This window comes from Cebidichthys violaceus, unplaced genomic scaffold (assembly GCF_023349555.1).
Source record: "Cebidichthys violaceus isolate CVI_PGR_0920_01 unplaced genomic scaffold, fCebVio1.0.p SCAF_15, whole genome shotgun sequence".
NCBI lineage: Eukaryota > Metazoa > Chordata > Actinopteri > Perciformes > Stichaeidae > Cebidichthys > Cebidichthys violaceus.
In genome coordinates, this window is record NW_027176318.1 from 840620 (window position 1) to 854617 (window position 13998).

The following is a 13998-nucleotide window of genomic DNA, read 5'->3' on the forward strand; positions in this document are numbered from 1 at the left end:
GACGGCAGATGTATGTAAATAAGATACGGGCTTATGCATGCATGAGTATAGTCTTCCTGTCTGAACTTACGCTGGAGCTTCATTTGGGGAGTTATTATTGACATCAGTCTTGACCTCCACTGTGCCAGCATGTACTCATTTGATTGATGTTTCCAATCACAAGCCCCGTCAATAATGAATGTCCCTCTCTAGGGAGGTGAGTGATTGCTTCTTTTTTTCTTTTTTTTTCTAGTACAAGCGGAGTAATATCTGTGATTCCCTCCGGCCTCGTTGCTCCGGGTTTTAGGGCCGTCTTCTTCGCATTTGTTCGCTAGAATCTGCTGGTCAAAGGGTTGGAGAGTGTGACAGTGATGAGGATGGGTGCATCTCCGGTTCTGAAAAGTGAAGCCAATGCTGAAGTGTCTTAAAGCTGCTTTCTCTCTAGTGTCCACCAGGGGGCGACTCCTCTGGTTGTATAGAAGTCTAGTCTAAAATGACTCTACTTCTCTCTTGATTTATTCCCTCAGTAAACATTGTAAACATGAGTTTATGGTCTCAATCTCTAGTTTACAGTCTTCTTCAATACAGCATGATGTTCATTTAGTACATTATGGTCCATTTAGAGTCAAACACACCATAAAGAGGGGATGCTTTAGGGGCGGGGCTACACAGTGATTGACAGGTCTCTACCACGCCGTTGTCAGGTGTGGGTGTTGTCCCTGTTTTCGTCTTACAACTTTAACCCTTTCACTGTGGATTTTCACTTCATGAAAGTCATTTGTAACATTTAGGTCGACTAAAAATATCTTATTCAGCGTTCGTTTGCCCTGAGCTCCTGGTTGCAAAAACCCAAATGGTGACTTCCAAAATGCAGAACTTGTGTCTTAAAAACGGCAGTCCATAAACCAAAGGGTGGTGTCGCGGTTACTACGTCCCCTTCTTCCATACAGCCTATGGTTGGGTCACACCTCCTGCTGTTTGCTTAAGTGAAGCCATTTTCTCCGGCTCATGGACCGCTCTGACGCGCATCAGACCTCTGCAGTAATTAGAGGATCAAGTTGATCTCCAGAGCCTCTCATTGTTTGCATTTAATAAAAAATGAAGGCCTTCTTTGTTTACTCCCTTTTCTGTTGTTCCCTTTCCTTTGTCTTGTCACACCGCTGTCCTACTGTATTTAGGTCAGGGTTTTCTTTCTTCTCGTAGATAGTCACCTATTAGTGCTCACTCCGTTTGGTCTGATGTCTGTCACCGTTCCAGGTCTGGGGTCGCTGTACGTTATGTAAGCTAACAATGTCATCTCATTCCGCTCAAAGGTTTACGCCCCAATTCCTTCGTCTTCTTCCCTCCTTTCCTCTGCCTGTTGTCCTCCCTCTATCTCTTTCAGCCCCTTGCTTTTTTCAAAGGTCATTATTGGCATGTTACCATTTTTCGAAGTAGCTATGAAACAGAAGGTAATGTAAAACTTGAACAACAAAACCGATAAGAAAGGGAACGTGTGCTCATTCCTAACCAGTTCTTTTGTTTCTCACCTCTGTGTTCTATATGCTACTGACTGCTTGCTCTCTTTTAGTCTGCCCACTCACCTCTTTATCTGCTAATCCGTATTTCCCACGCGGACTCTAGAGTATTGGAATCGAAGCTCTTTGCTCTTCCTTTGATCGTCGTATTCCCAATTCAAAGTCCTCTAACGTGATTTCTCCGATTAGTCTGCCAAATACAACAGGAAACACAGAGTGAGAGTGATAACCCAATCTAGATTTGTTTTCTGTTTTCGGCGTTATGTTGTCGGGTTGTCCGTCTGTCCATCCGTTCTCGTGAACGTGATATCTCATGAGCGCCTTAAAGGGGAACAAACGTCCGTCCACTTGCACTCAAAGTTGAACTGATTAGGTCAAAGGTCACTCTGACACGTTTATTTGGCCATGACTCAAGAATTCATATGCTCACAAACTTACACAAGTCTCCAGTAGGATATAATGAAGAAGTGATGAGATTTTTGGACAGTGGTAAACTGACACTTTACTGGTTGGGGGAGGCTCCTCGATTTATTTGGCAAATAAATGTCCGTTAAAAAAAAAGCTGCAAACGGATAACGCAGCTAAAAAAATCCCGGGCTCAAGTTACAGCATTCATAGTATCAAGTATCATAGTAACTCAGTCAGTAACTGAATCTATGGCAACATCCTACTTCCTGTTTACATCCCCCCCAAAGCTTCCAGATCAAACCCAGAGGATGAATAATACAAAGAATACTACTAGGAGTGGCAAATCCATTAATACAAACATTTCTGATGTTGCACTATCCATATTTACTGATATTTATTTACAACTTCTGTTGTCTGTTGTCTTAAGCTGTCGACACACACAAAGTCCTAACCGCCCTCAACCCGTGTGCAGCTGCAGAAATAGACCATGTCTTTATCCTCGTTCATAGAATGCTCGTTTAGTAACAACAACAAAAAAAAGCACATTTATACATTTTGCATCCATATAGGTGGGAAGCAGGCGTCTATGTGACGTACATTTCTCTGAGTCAGGCGCACAATGGATTGTGGATTTGGAAGGACACACAGGATACGCTTTTATCTACTATGTTGCATTCATTTTACACATGTGGACATCAGAGGATCCAACTCCCAAACCGGAACACAGCTGGAGTTAGCAGCTCTGACCGCGCTCCATTAACCCATCGTTAGGTCATCATCACCCGAGGACGGCCGATGCACATGTGGACATCACTCATTCAGTGAGTCGGCACAGGAAAACCGTCTTCTTTTGGTCTGTTTGTGTTGTGCCAGATTTTGGTTTGGCAGGACATCCACATTTGTAGTATTTGGTCTTTTATTTACGTCAAAGAAGCAGGTACTCTCATCAGCTAGTTTCCATCCTTCGCTTGATGTCCTGGAGGATCTCATCCAGATGTTAGCACCCCCTCCAGCTGCATTCTGGGAAGACCCACTCTCATCTTCTGTCCAGTTTTGGCTTTCTTTTTCTCTTTGTCCAGTTTGGAGAAGCTAGCTAACACTTGACAATTATGCTGTCAGGTAACATTAAAGGACGTTGATGTGAGCAGAGCGTAAGCATGGTAACTGAAGTGCAGGCGTGCTGCATGGTGACCGTATGAATATTGCCTCGTTGAACCGTGAAGGAGTGCAAACCTACAGGGTTGTGTGAAAACGATAAATTGTCCTTTCCTACTAAATGTCAGGACATTTTCCTCTGTGTTTTTAGATCAAATGTATCTAAATGTATCCAATCACTTTATCATTTCACTTAATGACCACATGACCTGAGTTGGAGGAATTTTTGGGGTAAAATGCCCAGCACACAGTATCAACAGCGTTGCATAGATTATAGGCAGACTTATAACAGATCACTCAATCTTTGACGATCACAACATGTTTAGCTGAGCAGAGAAAGCTGCGTATTTAGGAGCATGATGCAGAGATGCGGGGGCATATTTACTAGAACTAGAAGGCAGAATTCACAAGAAGAAAAAAACCTTTTTGAAGCCGATATTTTTCTTTTTTCGGTGAACAGACCTTTATCGTCTCCAAGAGGGCAGAAACTGGCCCAAGTAGCCGGTGTGGAATACAACCTTTTTGTGATGCACTTGTACAGAGAGTTGATTGACTCAGTTGACAATGCTCTGCAGGTTTTTTTGTGTGTGAATGTCTGTGAACTGCTGCCGATAACTGTGCGTGTTGTTGAATTGGAAAAGAGGCCTTTTGTTTATCTGACATATTGCTGTGATTTCTAATTCAAATCAATTGTCTTTGCAGTAAAATCCGACAAGATGGACAAGGCAGAGAAGAAGGAGGAAAAGCCGGAGGACAAAGTAAAGAACGTGGACCTGTTCGACCCTCTGTTTGATAGAGCTGAGCAGAAGAGCGTGAAGGTGGAATACGCAATCAGCGAGACTCCAGCCAAGGTGGAGAAAGAGATGGAGAAGGAGAAACAGAAAGAGAAAGAGAAAGAGGCAGAGAGGGTGAAAGAGAAGGAGAAACAGACAGAGACAGAGAAGGAGAAAGAGGCAGAGAGGGTGAAAGAGAAGGAGAAACAGACAGAGACAGAGAAGGAGAAAGCGGCAGAGAGGGTGAAAGAGAAGGAGAAACAGACAGAGACAGAGAAGGAGAAAGAGGCAGAGAGGGTGAAAGAGAAGGAGAAACAGACAGAGACAGAGAAGGAGAAAGAGGCAGAGAGGGTGAAAGAGGCAGAGAGGGTGAAAGAGAAGGAGAAACAGACAGAGACAGAGAAGGAGAAAGAGGCAGAGAGGGTGAAAGAGAAGGAGAAAGAGTTAAAGGATGCAGGGAAAGTTAAAGAGGAGAAAGAGATGGACAAAGTGAAGGTGACAGAGAAGGTGGATGAAAAGAAGGAGACAGAAAAGGAAAAAGAGAAAGTTGAGTCAACTCAGCAGAAGGTAGAAATGCACAAGGTAGAAGAACCACAGGATAAATTGGCAAAGACAGAGAAAGTAGTGAAAGTGGAGACTACAGAAGTAGAGAGCAAAGTGGAGAAAACCGAGGATGTGGGTAAAGTGGACAAAAATGAAAAGTCCACAGTGCCCGACAAAACGGAGAACATTGAGAAGCTTGAGAAAACAGAGATGAAGGATGGCAAAGAGCAGCACACGGACAAAGCGGAGGAGACCCCGGAGCAGCAGCCGACACCCGTCAAGCTGGATACCAGTTCTGACAAGCTGGAGAAGAAGGCCGACGCGGAGACAAAGGCGACACCGGAGGTGGGAGAAGCCAAGAAAGAGAATGCCGACGCAGACAAAGCCAAAGCGGCGGAGAAAGAGGACGAGGCGGAGAAACAGCCCAAGAAGCCGGCAGAGAAGGGCGATAAGGAGGAGAAGCAGGACAAAGTGCAGGCCAACAAAAAGATTGTGGAGAAAAAGGATGACAAGAAGGACAAGGCTGCAAGAGCAGACGGAGGAGAGAAGGCCAAAAAAGCAAAACCTGCAACCAATGGAAGCAGTGCCCCACTGAGCAGGGACCTGGCAAGTGCAGACAAGAAGACAAAGGTAGGAGTTGTTGTATGGGATGTTTCTCCTTACACACTGACACACTGATAGGATCCATAGAAGATACACTGAAAACAAGCATGGGTCAGGCTGTGTGTTTAGTGTTATAATGTCAGTCATTACACAGACTCGTGCCCATTTCTGACCTGGAAATCAAGGTAAGTTAATAGGTTTATATGCGTTATGGCAAGCAGTATTGTAGGACCAGTTTTAATATCTATTTTTTTAAAGGGACACACTGTGAGGTACGGCCTAGTTTGATCTTCAATAGACCGTCAACATTTGACACCTCGTACATCTCTTGCGTGGATGGATTGCTGAACAGGCTTAGCGGGCACAAGCCCACGGGCTCAGTGGCCCCCCTAGACAACTACAAAATGTATACTTGGTATGTTATACTCATACCAAGAGACTCAAAATTACCACAAAGAGACACAAAGCAACTACAAAGAGACTCAAAAAGACCACAAAGTGACAAAATTACAACAAAAAGACTCAAAACAACTTCTAAGAGACATTAAATGACAACAAAGACTCAAAACAACCTCAGAGACACAAAATCACAACAAATAGACTCAAAACAACCTCAAAGAGACACAAAATCACAACAAATAGACTCAAAACAACCTCAAAGAGACACAAAATCACAACAAATAGACTCAAAACAACTTCAAAGAGACACAAAATCACAACAAATAGACTCAAAACAACTTCAAAGAGACACAAAATCACAACAAATAGACTCAAAACAACCTCAAAGAGACACAAAATCACAACAAATAGACTCAAAACAACTTCAAAGAGACACAAAATCACAACAAATAGACTCAAAACAACCTCAAAGAGACACACAACAACTACAAATAGACTCAAAACGAAACGACCTCAGATATCACCTTGATCGAGGGAATATAGCTGAAATGATTTGGGTTATGATGCACTGTTACATTTTGAAGGTTTAAATGGCAGAAAAAGACATTCTTGACGCACGCTGCTAAAGCTTCGACTGCTGCTTTCTTTATGCCGATTATATGTAAAGTACAGAAACACCTTGTTCAGAGCTATTTCAAGATATAACGTATGTATATATATATATATGTATATATATATATATATATATATATATATATATATAACATATACATTAAACAATAGAAGCAATGCTAATTATTATTTCACTCCATTATTAGTGTCATTCTGTGTCAAATCAGGTGGAGGTTACAGTTGACATTTTTTTGCAAATCATGTATTTGCTGAAAAGTTCTGTAAAATATGTTGGTTGAATTTTTAGAATTGCACAGTTTTCTGCTACTGGGAATGTTGTTATTTTGAAACGCGTTTCAAACAAGAAGCCTTTTCTTTTTTCTCCAGACACAGTTACTACTGCAATTAAATTGGGTAGGGGTTCAGTCAAAATGGTGCTCAACAGATCGGAATGACTTAAAGGCACAAGTAGATGTCATATTTTTCATTCCTGCCCGTTGAAAATGGAGAGAAAAAAATGCAAAATGTGTGATTCTGGAGCCCCAGGCGGTCCCCCAAAGGATGTACATATAGATGTTTCAATATGTCCTGCTAAAAACCCAATATGAGCAAATTTCAAGGGCTGAAACAAAAGCTGAATCCCAGATATGGTAATTTTTACAAGCCAAGGTTGCAATTTGCTGCCTTTTTGAGATTTTGAAAAGGGGTCTATAGGTGAGCATTTTACCTTCATGCTTTGAGGCTGACTCTACATAACTGCAAAAAAATATGCAATTCTTAAAATAAAAACAAGTATTTAACAGAATCTTATTGTTTTTTCTCAAATAGCATATACATAAGGTTTGAACAAAATGACAACTATGAACAAAAATAGAATTTGACACAGAAAAAGCCTTATGATTTCTATTTTAATGCTGCATGTGCTGCTTAACCTCCCGCCGTTATCATTCGTATTCCTTATTATTTTGCCTTCCTTTGCTTCCCCTCCTCATTTTGCCATCCATCGCTCCTGAATGTTTTGGCCCTGCGTCTCAGCCGGCTGCCGGGGCGACCAAACCGAGCGCTGCTGCTGCTAAAACACGTCTGGGTACCGCAGCTACCGGTGGCTCGGTCACAACTCCCACTAAGCGCCCCACATCCTCCACCACCTCCATCTCAGACAAAAAAACAACCACAACCAAGGCACCATCCACGGCCGCTGCTGGTCCAAAGCGGCCCTCCGTCACTTCCACCAGCCGCCCTGCATCCTCCACCACCACTTCCACCAGCCGCCCTGCATCCTCCACCACCACCACTGTACGGGATGTCAGACCCAAGGTAAGTTTCGGCTGTCAGGACGTCCGTCAAAGGCTGCAGAAGGCTCAGTTATACAGAACAAGGACTTCTCTGACACTTCATCTAATGGGTTTGGATCAAGTTTGAGCAAACAATGTTAAATGTCTAGCTTTTGATAATTTGGGACCCTGACCATCTGGTCTACGTGCCTTTTAGCGTGCACAGACTCACAGCAGTTTATCATAACACTCTGATGAATGTTGGTCAAAGGTTGCAGCTTTAGGGTTTGCAGTACAACATGTAGTCCAACCTCAGAAACATAGAGGGCTTTTTCTTTAAAACAACTGGGACAGAAATGTCTATCTAGAAACCTGTGGAGCTAACATTAGCGCCATTAGCTAGCGTTAGAACTTCTATACCCTACAGGAGCACTGTTGTTCCTTCATGTCATTGTCTTCTGTCTGGATCAGCAGGTGACGAGGTGGTTCACTTTTACACTGTGATCTGTAGACTTTAGCTTCTGTCTTTATCTTTTCAACCTGTTTTCACTGATGAATCAGTTCGACATCCTGGATGCATCCTTCAAAACTCGTATTGCAGATCCTTTCATTGGCTTCTCTCTGAGAATTTAGTTTTTCCAAAAGTGAACATTTCTTCAGGTGCAGTTAGTGGCAGTGTGAACTCCATGTTAGCTTTGACAGCTTGACCGAGTAGCAGCTATAATCCAAGAGTATAATTTATATTCTGAAATGGGACGTTCTATATCATGAATACTTTTACTTGAGTACAATTTCAAATATAGGACTTTTACACTGTAGTATTGTCAGTTATACTTTAGTAAGAGATCTGAGTACATTTGGTGTTGATTTTTCCCCTTAATGATGTAGGTATTGAAACTTCCATAAACTGCTACCATGATCTTAAGATTTGACTTTCTGGTGACATCGTGGTGGACTGGTGGTTAAGGGATTTATGTCAACCCCCTCCCTCTCTCCCCTGTGTTCCCTGTTTGTATTCACACTGCAAAGTCACTTCAAAGATTCATTTTATTAGAGATTAGAGCTGTGTGGGTCAACGTTTATGTAATGTTATACTTTGCCCAATGAGACTACTCTCTCATGATCAATATAATACTGTGGCTGCAGGCCACAAGGATAGATCTCTAAAACTGGGCATTTTTGTCAGTGAGTCCTACTGACTTATTGATTACCTCATGTCAATAATTCATGCTCTGTGCTCTCAAAAGACTCACCAGCCTTCTGTCACCCTCGTCCCGTGGCCTCCTTAACTGCAACACGCGTGAAATCCACAACTTCTAAATATTAAGATCCCTTATTTAGCCTCTCGGCTCCCCGAGGGCACGGGGTGAGTCAGTTCAGTGTGGACGGGTCGGCTCAGCTGTGTGTGGAGCGTGGAGTCATCGCTGAATGAAATGTGCAGTATTCAGGGAGAAATGTTACACGCTACGGGTCTTTGACCTGATTTTCTCAGCGAAGTCACTGAGCTGATGACAGAAGCCATATGTAAAGAAGAAGTATTGTGACCCACGTTGGTGCTAACAGCATTTGATTCATTGATGGTGGTTTTTCCATTGATTTGCAGTCTTTACCGCTGCAGACATTGCTCGTCGTCACCCATCAATCTCCTCACCTGACATGTCCGGTGTTTTTTTTTTTTTAATTGTTCTTCCTCTCCAGACAACTACAGAGAGGCGCCCCCTTGTGCCAAAGGCCAGCACCGCCACCTCAGCAGGCTCCACCGCCGCCACCAAAAATGGAACCGCATCAACAGCCAGTAAAACTGCTACATCAGCGCGCACAACACTGTCTACTCGCACCGCTACCACCACTGCAGCCAGAAGGCCTCTGGGTAATGGCAGCCCCACACACACACACACACACACACACACACACACACACACACACACACACACACACACACACACACACACACACACACGCGCACACACACACGCTTGTGCACGTTTTTGATGCTTGGTATTTTTAGCTCTGTGCTTTTTATTCACACACGTTGCCCTCTGCAAAAAGTACACCGCTCACCTTCTGTGTTTCAGCCCCCAAGACTGACAGCAAACCGGGAGACGAGAAGAAGCCCGGCACTCTGAGGACTTCTACAGGTATCACAGCACTCTGTTCACAGGTCTCACTCACAAGAAACTCAACCATCAGCCTGTAGATTGTGATACCAGCACATAGGAAGAGTCGGATAAAACACGACGCCCAGTGGAAACCAGATATATTATATGTATATAGAAATGTTACTGGCATCAAAGAACCCAAGGCCGCCGTCGAGCATGCGCTGTGACCAGTCGGCTGCAAAGCAGCACTCCATATTTGCTGTTCTTTGCAAAACTTGCATTCTGCCAATAAAGTAATGAAATATCTGCAATGTATGAAAGAAATGGGAGAAAACATCTTCAAATGAACTTTATGAACAAGATTATTTACTGATTCCCACTGATATGTTAAGCTCAACTTGTTTATTTTTAATAATATAATGTATTAAGGTCTTTCATAGTTCCTTTTTTTTTACCAAATTATTGTAATATTTTAATATCTTGTGTATTTAATGGAAGTTTATTACACTAGAAGAAATAAAGTCTAGAGGGCTAGACAATAAGGTTGACATCAACAAAATCATAGCAAGGATATTTAGCTCACAAGTCACATGGTAATAATGTTAAATAGTCATAAATAGAAATGTGCCCATTGCACTACATCAGACACAAAAGTCCTGAAATGGGTAGCTTCTGTTCATTTTTAATGAATGCATTTTGTAAACATATTAACTGCAGAAAGTCCACTGGTCCACTGGTCGACAGAAGAGATAACATCAGGGCACCCTTCCAGCGGAGGAAACGAGATGCAGTGCACTAATGGGTTCCCTTAAATGGTGGAAACGAGACCGCTCAGACAGCCTGAGTCCGATACGTTTTATTAACGTACAATATTGAGTTATTGCTCAGCCTTATGTCGCAAAAAATTTGTTTTTACACACAGTCGCAGCTAGAATTTAGTATTTCCAGCCGCTATCTGACCAAGGCACCGTAGCGCTGCCCTCCTCCTCCTGTGCTTTTGATCTCTGCATATATTGATGTCCTCTGTCTTCTTCACTCTCCTCTCCTGTAATCCTTTTCCTCAGTTTTGCCTCCCCCCCCTCTCTCTCGCTCTTCCCACATAGTTACAGCTTTGCTCCTTCCGTCCACAGATTAGTTGACATTTTGGCAACATGAGGGGCTGTCAGCAGGAGTGTGACGCTGCAACACACACTGTCCGAGCATGACAATGAGAGAGAGAGAGAGAGAGAGAGAGAGAGAGAGAGAGAGAGAGAGAGAGAGAGAGAGAGAGAGAGAGAGAGAGAGAGAGAGAGAGAGAGAGAGGCTTTATTGCTGAAAGGCCCTGGAGAGTTTAAAAAGCTTCACCACAGCAGCCTGTGGATTACCGTCTCCTCGCCGCTGACAGGAGTTTGCAGCTCCTGCTGATACGGCGGCTGGATTTTTCTCAATTAAACACGACTTAACGGGAGCTGGAGATGCACCAAAGGCTCTCAGAGAGGATTGACAGCAGGACGCGCGGTTCAGCATGCAGCCCTCTGAAAGAAAAACGCTGACACATAGATTGTGAATTGACAGATTTTAAGTGCAGTGTGGCTTAGCACGCTCAACTGAGGGATGTGTGCTCACCGGCAGGAGATAGAAGTGCAAGTGTAAGCAGTTCAGTCTTGTTCACTGAGATGCTTACATTCACATAGTTTTTTTCCTTTGGGTGTTGTTGCTTCAAACGTAGCTGAGAATGATCATTAATAACATTTTTTCCCAGTGTCCCGAAGTGAGAATATATGTCCGGCCTAACTCTCTCTCTCTCTCTCTCTCTCATTCTCACTCTCAGCAGACTCTACCAAGCCCAAGACCACCACCAGCACCACCACCCGCAGCACCGCTTCCACGGCCACTGCCTCTCGCACCCGAACCGCAGCAGCCAAACCGGCCACGCCCTCCTCCTCCACCACAACTGGTGCGGTACCAGAGAAGAAGCCCACGGTGCCCCGCACCCCTCGGCCCACTTCCTCATCCGCCACCGCCGCCTCTAGGGCCACGGCTCGGCCCAGCACGGCACCGGCCCCCGACATCCGCAACGCCCGCTCCAAGATCGGCTCCACGGACAACATGAAGCACCAGCCCGGAGGAGGGAAGGTAGGTCCGACCGTCTGCAGCTTTCACACCTCTGGACGGGTGCTTTGCTTCTAGCGGGGTCTATCCTCTGACATAGCCTCAAGGCCTGTTTAACATGTGACGCTGGCTTCCTGCCGTTCCTCACTTACACTTGTTTCTGATGCTCTTATTTTGAAATAATAAGCAGAGTCTACATACCACTTTGTCTGTAGCGTAAAGCACATGTTAGCACGATGCACAGGGTCACTAGTACATTCGCCTCACCAGCTACAGTCAAACACAGCCTGCGTCTTCTTTCTCTCTGTCTTCTGCTCTGTTAATTCACCTGGTTTTTCCATCTTCTTTTACTCCCACCTTACCCACGCTTTGAGCTTCTAACCACTCTTTTTCCACTTTTCATCCTCCGCCCTCATACCTCACTCCTCGCACCTCCTCCCGCACCGCCTCCTCTCCCTGTGTGTTGTTGTGTGGCGTTGTCGCTGACCCGGGATGGGTCTTGTCTCCCCAGGTGTCGTCCACCTCTCAGAGCAGGGGCGCCGCCTCCAAAGAAACCAGCCAGGGCAAAGTGAGTCCCCCCCTCCCCCTCCTCCCCACCATCACCACACCCTCCACCTCCTTCTTTCACTCTCTCTGCCTCTGACTTTTATGTTTCCACATATTTTTCTCATTTTTCTTTTCACCACCTTTCATATTTTTTTGTTGGTTTTTGATAAATTGCCCCGACTTGGTGGGTTGGTAATGACAAGCCACCGACTTCTGAGTAACACAAGCACATCTTCAAACACAAATAAACGGTTTGAAAGCATTTAATGACCAGTTAGGGTGGCCATTGGTTCCATTATTCTTTTTTATTGCAAAATGGCTCTATTTGAAGCAAACTACAGCTTTTCTACTCCACTTCTAGGGTTCCGCTCAGCCATCTAGAAAACATTATGTCTCTATTCAAATATACATCTTCATACTCCAAAGGTGTTGTTACCCGGAGACGGACACAGATACAGCTTAAAAGAAGCACTATACTTATGTTAACACATGTACAAACACAACGATATCACAACTTAAACGACACAATCTGACCTGAAGTTCATGTGTTGGATTATCTCATTTTTTGGTGATCTGAAAGGAGTGGAAAACAAGGGAGTACAAATGTGCTGCATGTCGAGAAGGTGCACTTGTCTTTTCAACGCGACTTTTGTCATCCGATCGGGTCAGGACATAGAAACTGTCAGGTCCGTACGCTCAGAGGTCAGATCCAGCTCTCATTGGGTCTCCGGTCGGCCGTGACCACATCCCCCGGTAGCCTTGCTTTCATTGGGTTTGGATCTTATCGAGGTGTGGACAGCGTGTCGACACAATCCATACAATTCATCAACCATACGTCTCCATCATCTTCCTCCCACACTGGAGATCCTCTCCAGAAGAGAGCAAAGGGAAGAGAGGAGGAACACCGGGGCTGGAGCTCAGCCGAGTCCTGTTAACTTCCTGCTGATGAAAAATAAAAGCTTTTAAATGACAAAATAACATTGGACTAAGAATTTATAGGAAATGAAATGTGCTCATCGCCAAATTTGCGCTGCTTTGTTAGCGGCTATTCTATTCTATACGGCTATTGATACTGCAGGGAGGAAGAGTGAGCAGCAAAAATAACGGGGCTTTTATTGTGAAGAATTTATAGGATATCAAATGTGTTATTAACTGTTTTACAGCCTCTCCTTAAAATATATCCGATCAGTATCCGATCAGGCAGGTCGCACTGAAGTGTGGACACACACACACACACACACACACACACACACACACACACACACACATATGCAGATGGAGCTGAGGTCCCGTCTGGTGCACCAGATTCCAAAAGTTGCATTGAAAAGACAAGTGTAGAAAATGAGTGTTTTCCGTCTTTAATATCTATTTTCTTTTCTTTAAAGGACACCTGTCCAAAGTGTGGCCTTCCACTGTCGCTCAGTGGTTGAGCTAAATCCTGTTCCTATTGTAAATGCAGCAAATGTTTGCTTCAGCAGTGACATGCCCTGAAGTAGCCAACAGCCAGCAGCGGCGTCTCACTAGCCTGACACTGATCTACAGTAACACGCTGCAGTCGGTGCAGTCGGTGCAGTCGGTGCAATCTCCGCGTCACAATTTATGATGTGGGTGCAAAAGCACGGGGCCGCTGCTACGGTGAGGCTTCGCGTCCTCGTTGTCTCACTAGCGTCGTCATGGCACCGAGCCGTGGCACACAGCTGACCAGCCTGTGACTGTGTGAAGTGCGTGTGTCTCAATGAAGAAGACAAAGACAAGTGTACAACTAACTTGAATCCGAAACGTTTCTCTGTGTCAGGTTTGGTCTTTAACATCTCACAGTCTAACCTGTCTCTGAACTACAGCACAGTACATTGTTGATAACATGCTCTGGGTCCATATGTTGTGTTGCATGTGTGTGCTCTGAACCCCGAAACCCGCCGGTCAGATGGTCTTTAAACAATCGCCAAAACTATCATGTTTATCACAGTCGGAAGCTGTAGAAACCGTCGTTATCAACGGA

At 44.4% G+C, this 13998-nt stretch overlaps 1 protein-coding gene across 10 annotated transcripts in view; it reads left to right on the plus strand.

Moving 5' to 3' along the window:
• The window catches only part of LOC137871689 (microtubule-associated protein 4), an 83244-nt gene that overhangs the window by 65149 nt on the left and 4097 nt on the right, over positions 1-13998 (plus strand). For 5 of the 10 annotated variants that reach the window (XM_068709576.1, XM_068709575.1, XM_068709580.1 and 2 more), the window contains 6 exons: positions 3762-5005; positions 7025-7306; positions 8962-9133; positions 9339-9401; positions 11173-11477; positions 11965-12021. In XM_068709576.1, the coding sequence (XP_068565677.1) occupies positions 3762-5005; positions 7025-7306; positions 8962-9133; positions 9339-9401; positions 11173-11477; positions 11965-12021 (2123 nt within the window). The remainder of the gene's footprint in view (positions 1-3761; positions 5006-7024; positions 7307-8961; positions 9134-9338; positions 9402-11172; positions 11478-11964; positions 12022-13998) is intronic. The other 5 variants (XM_068709579.1, XM_068709582.1, XM_068709578.1 and 2 more) reach the window with 4 other exon arrangements.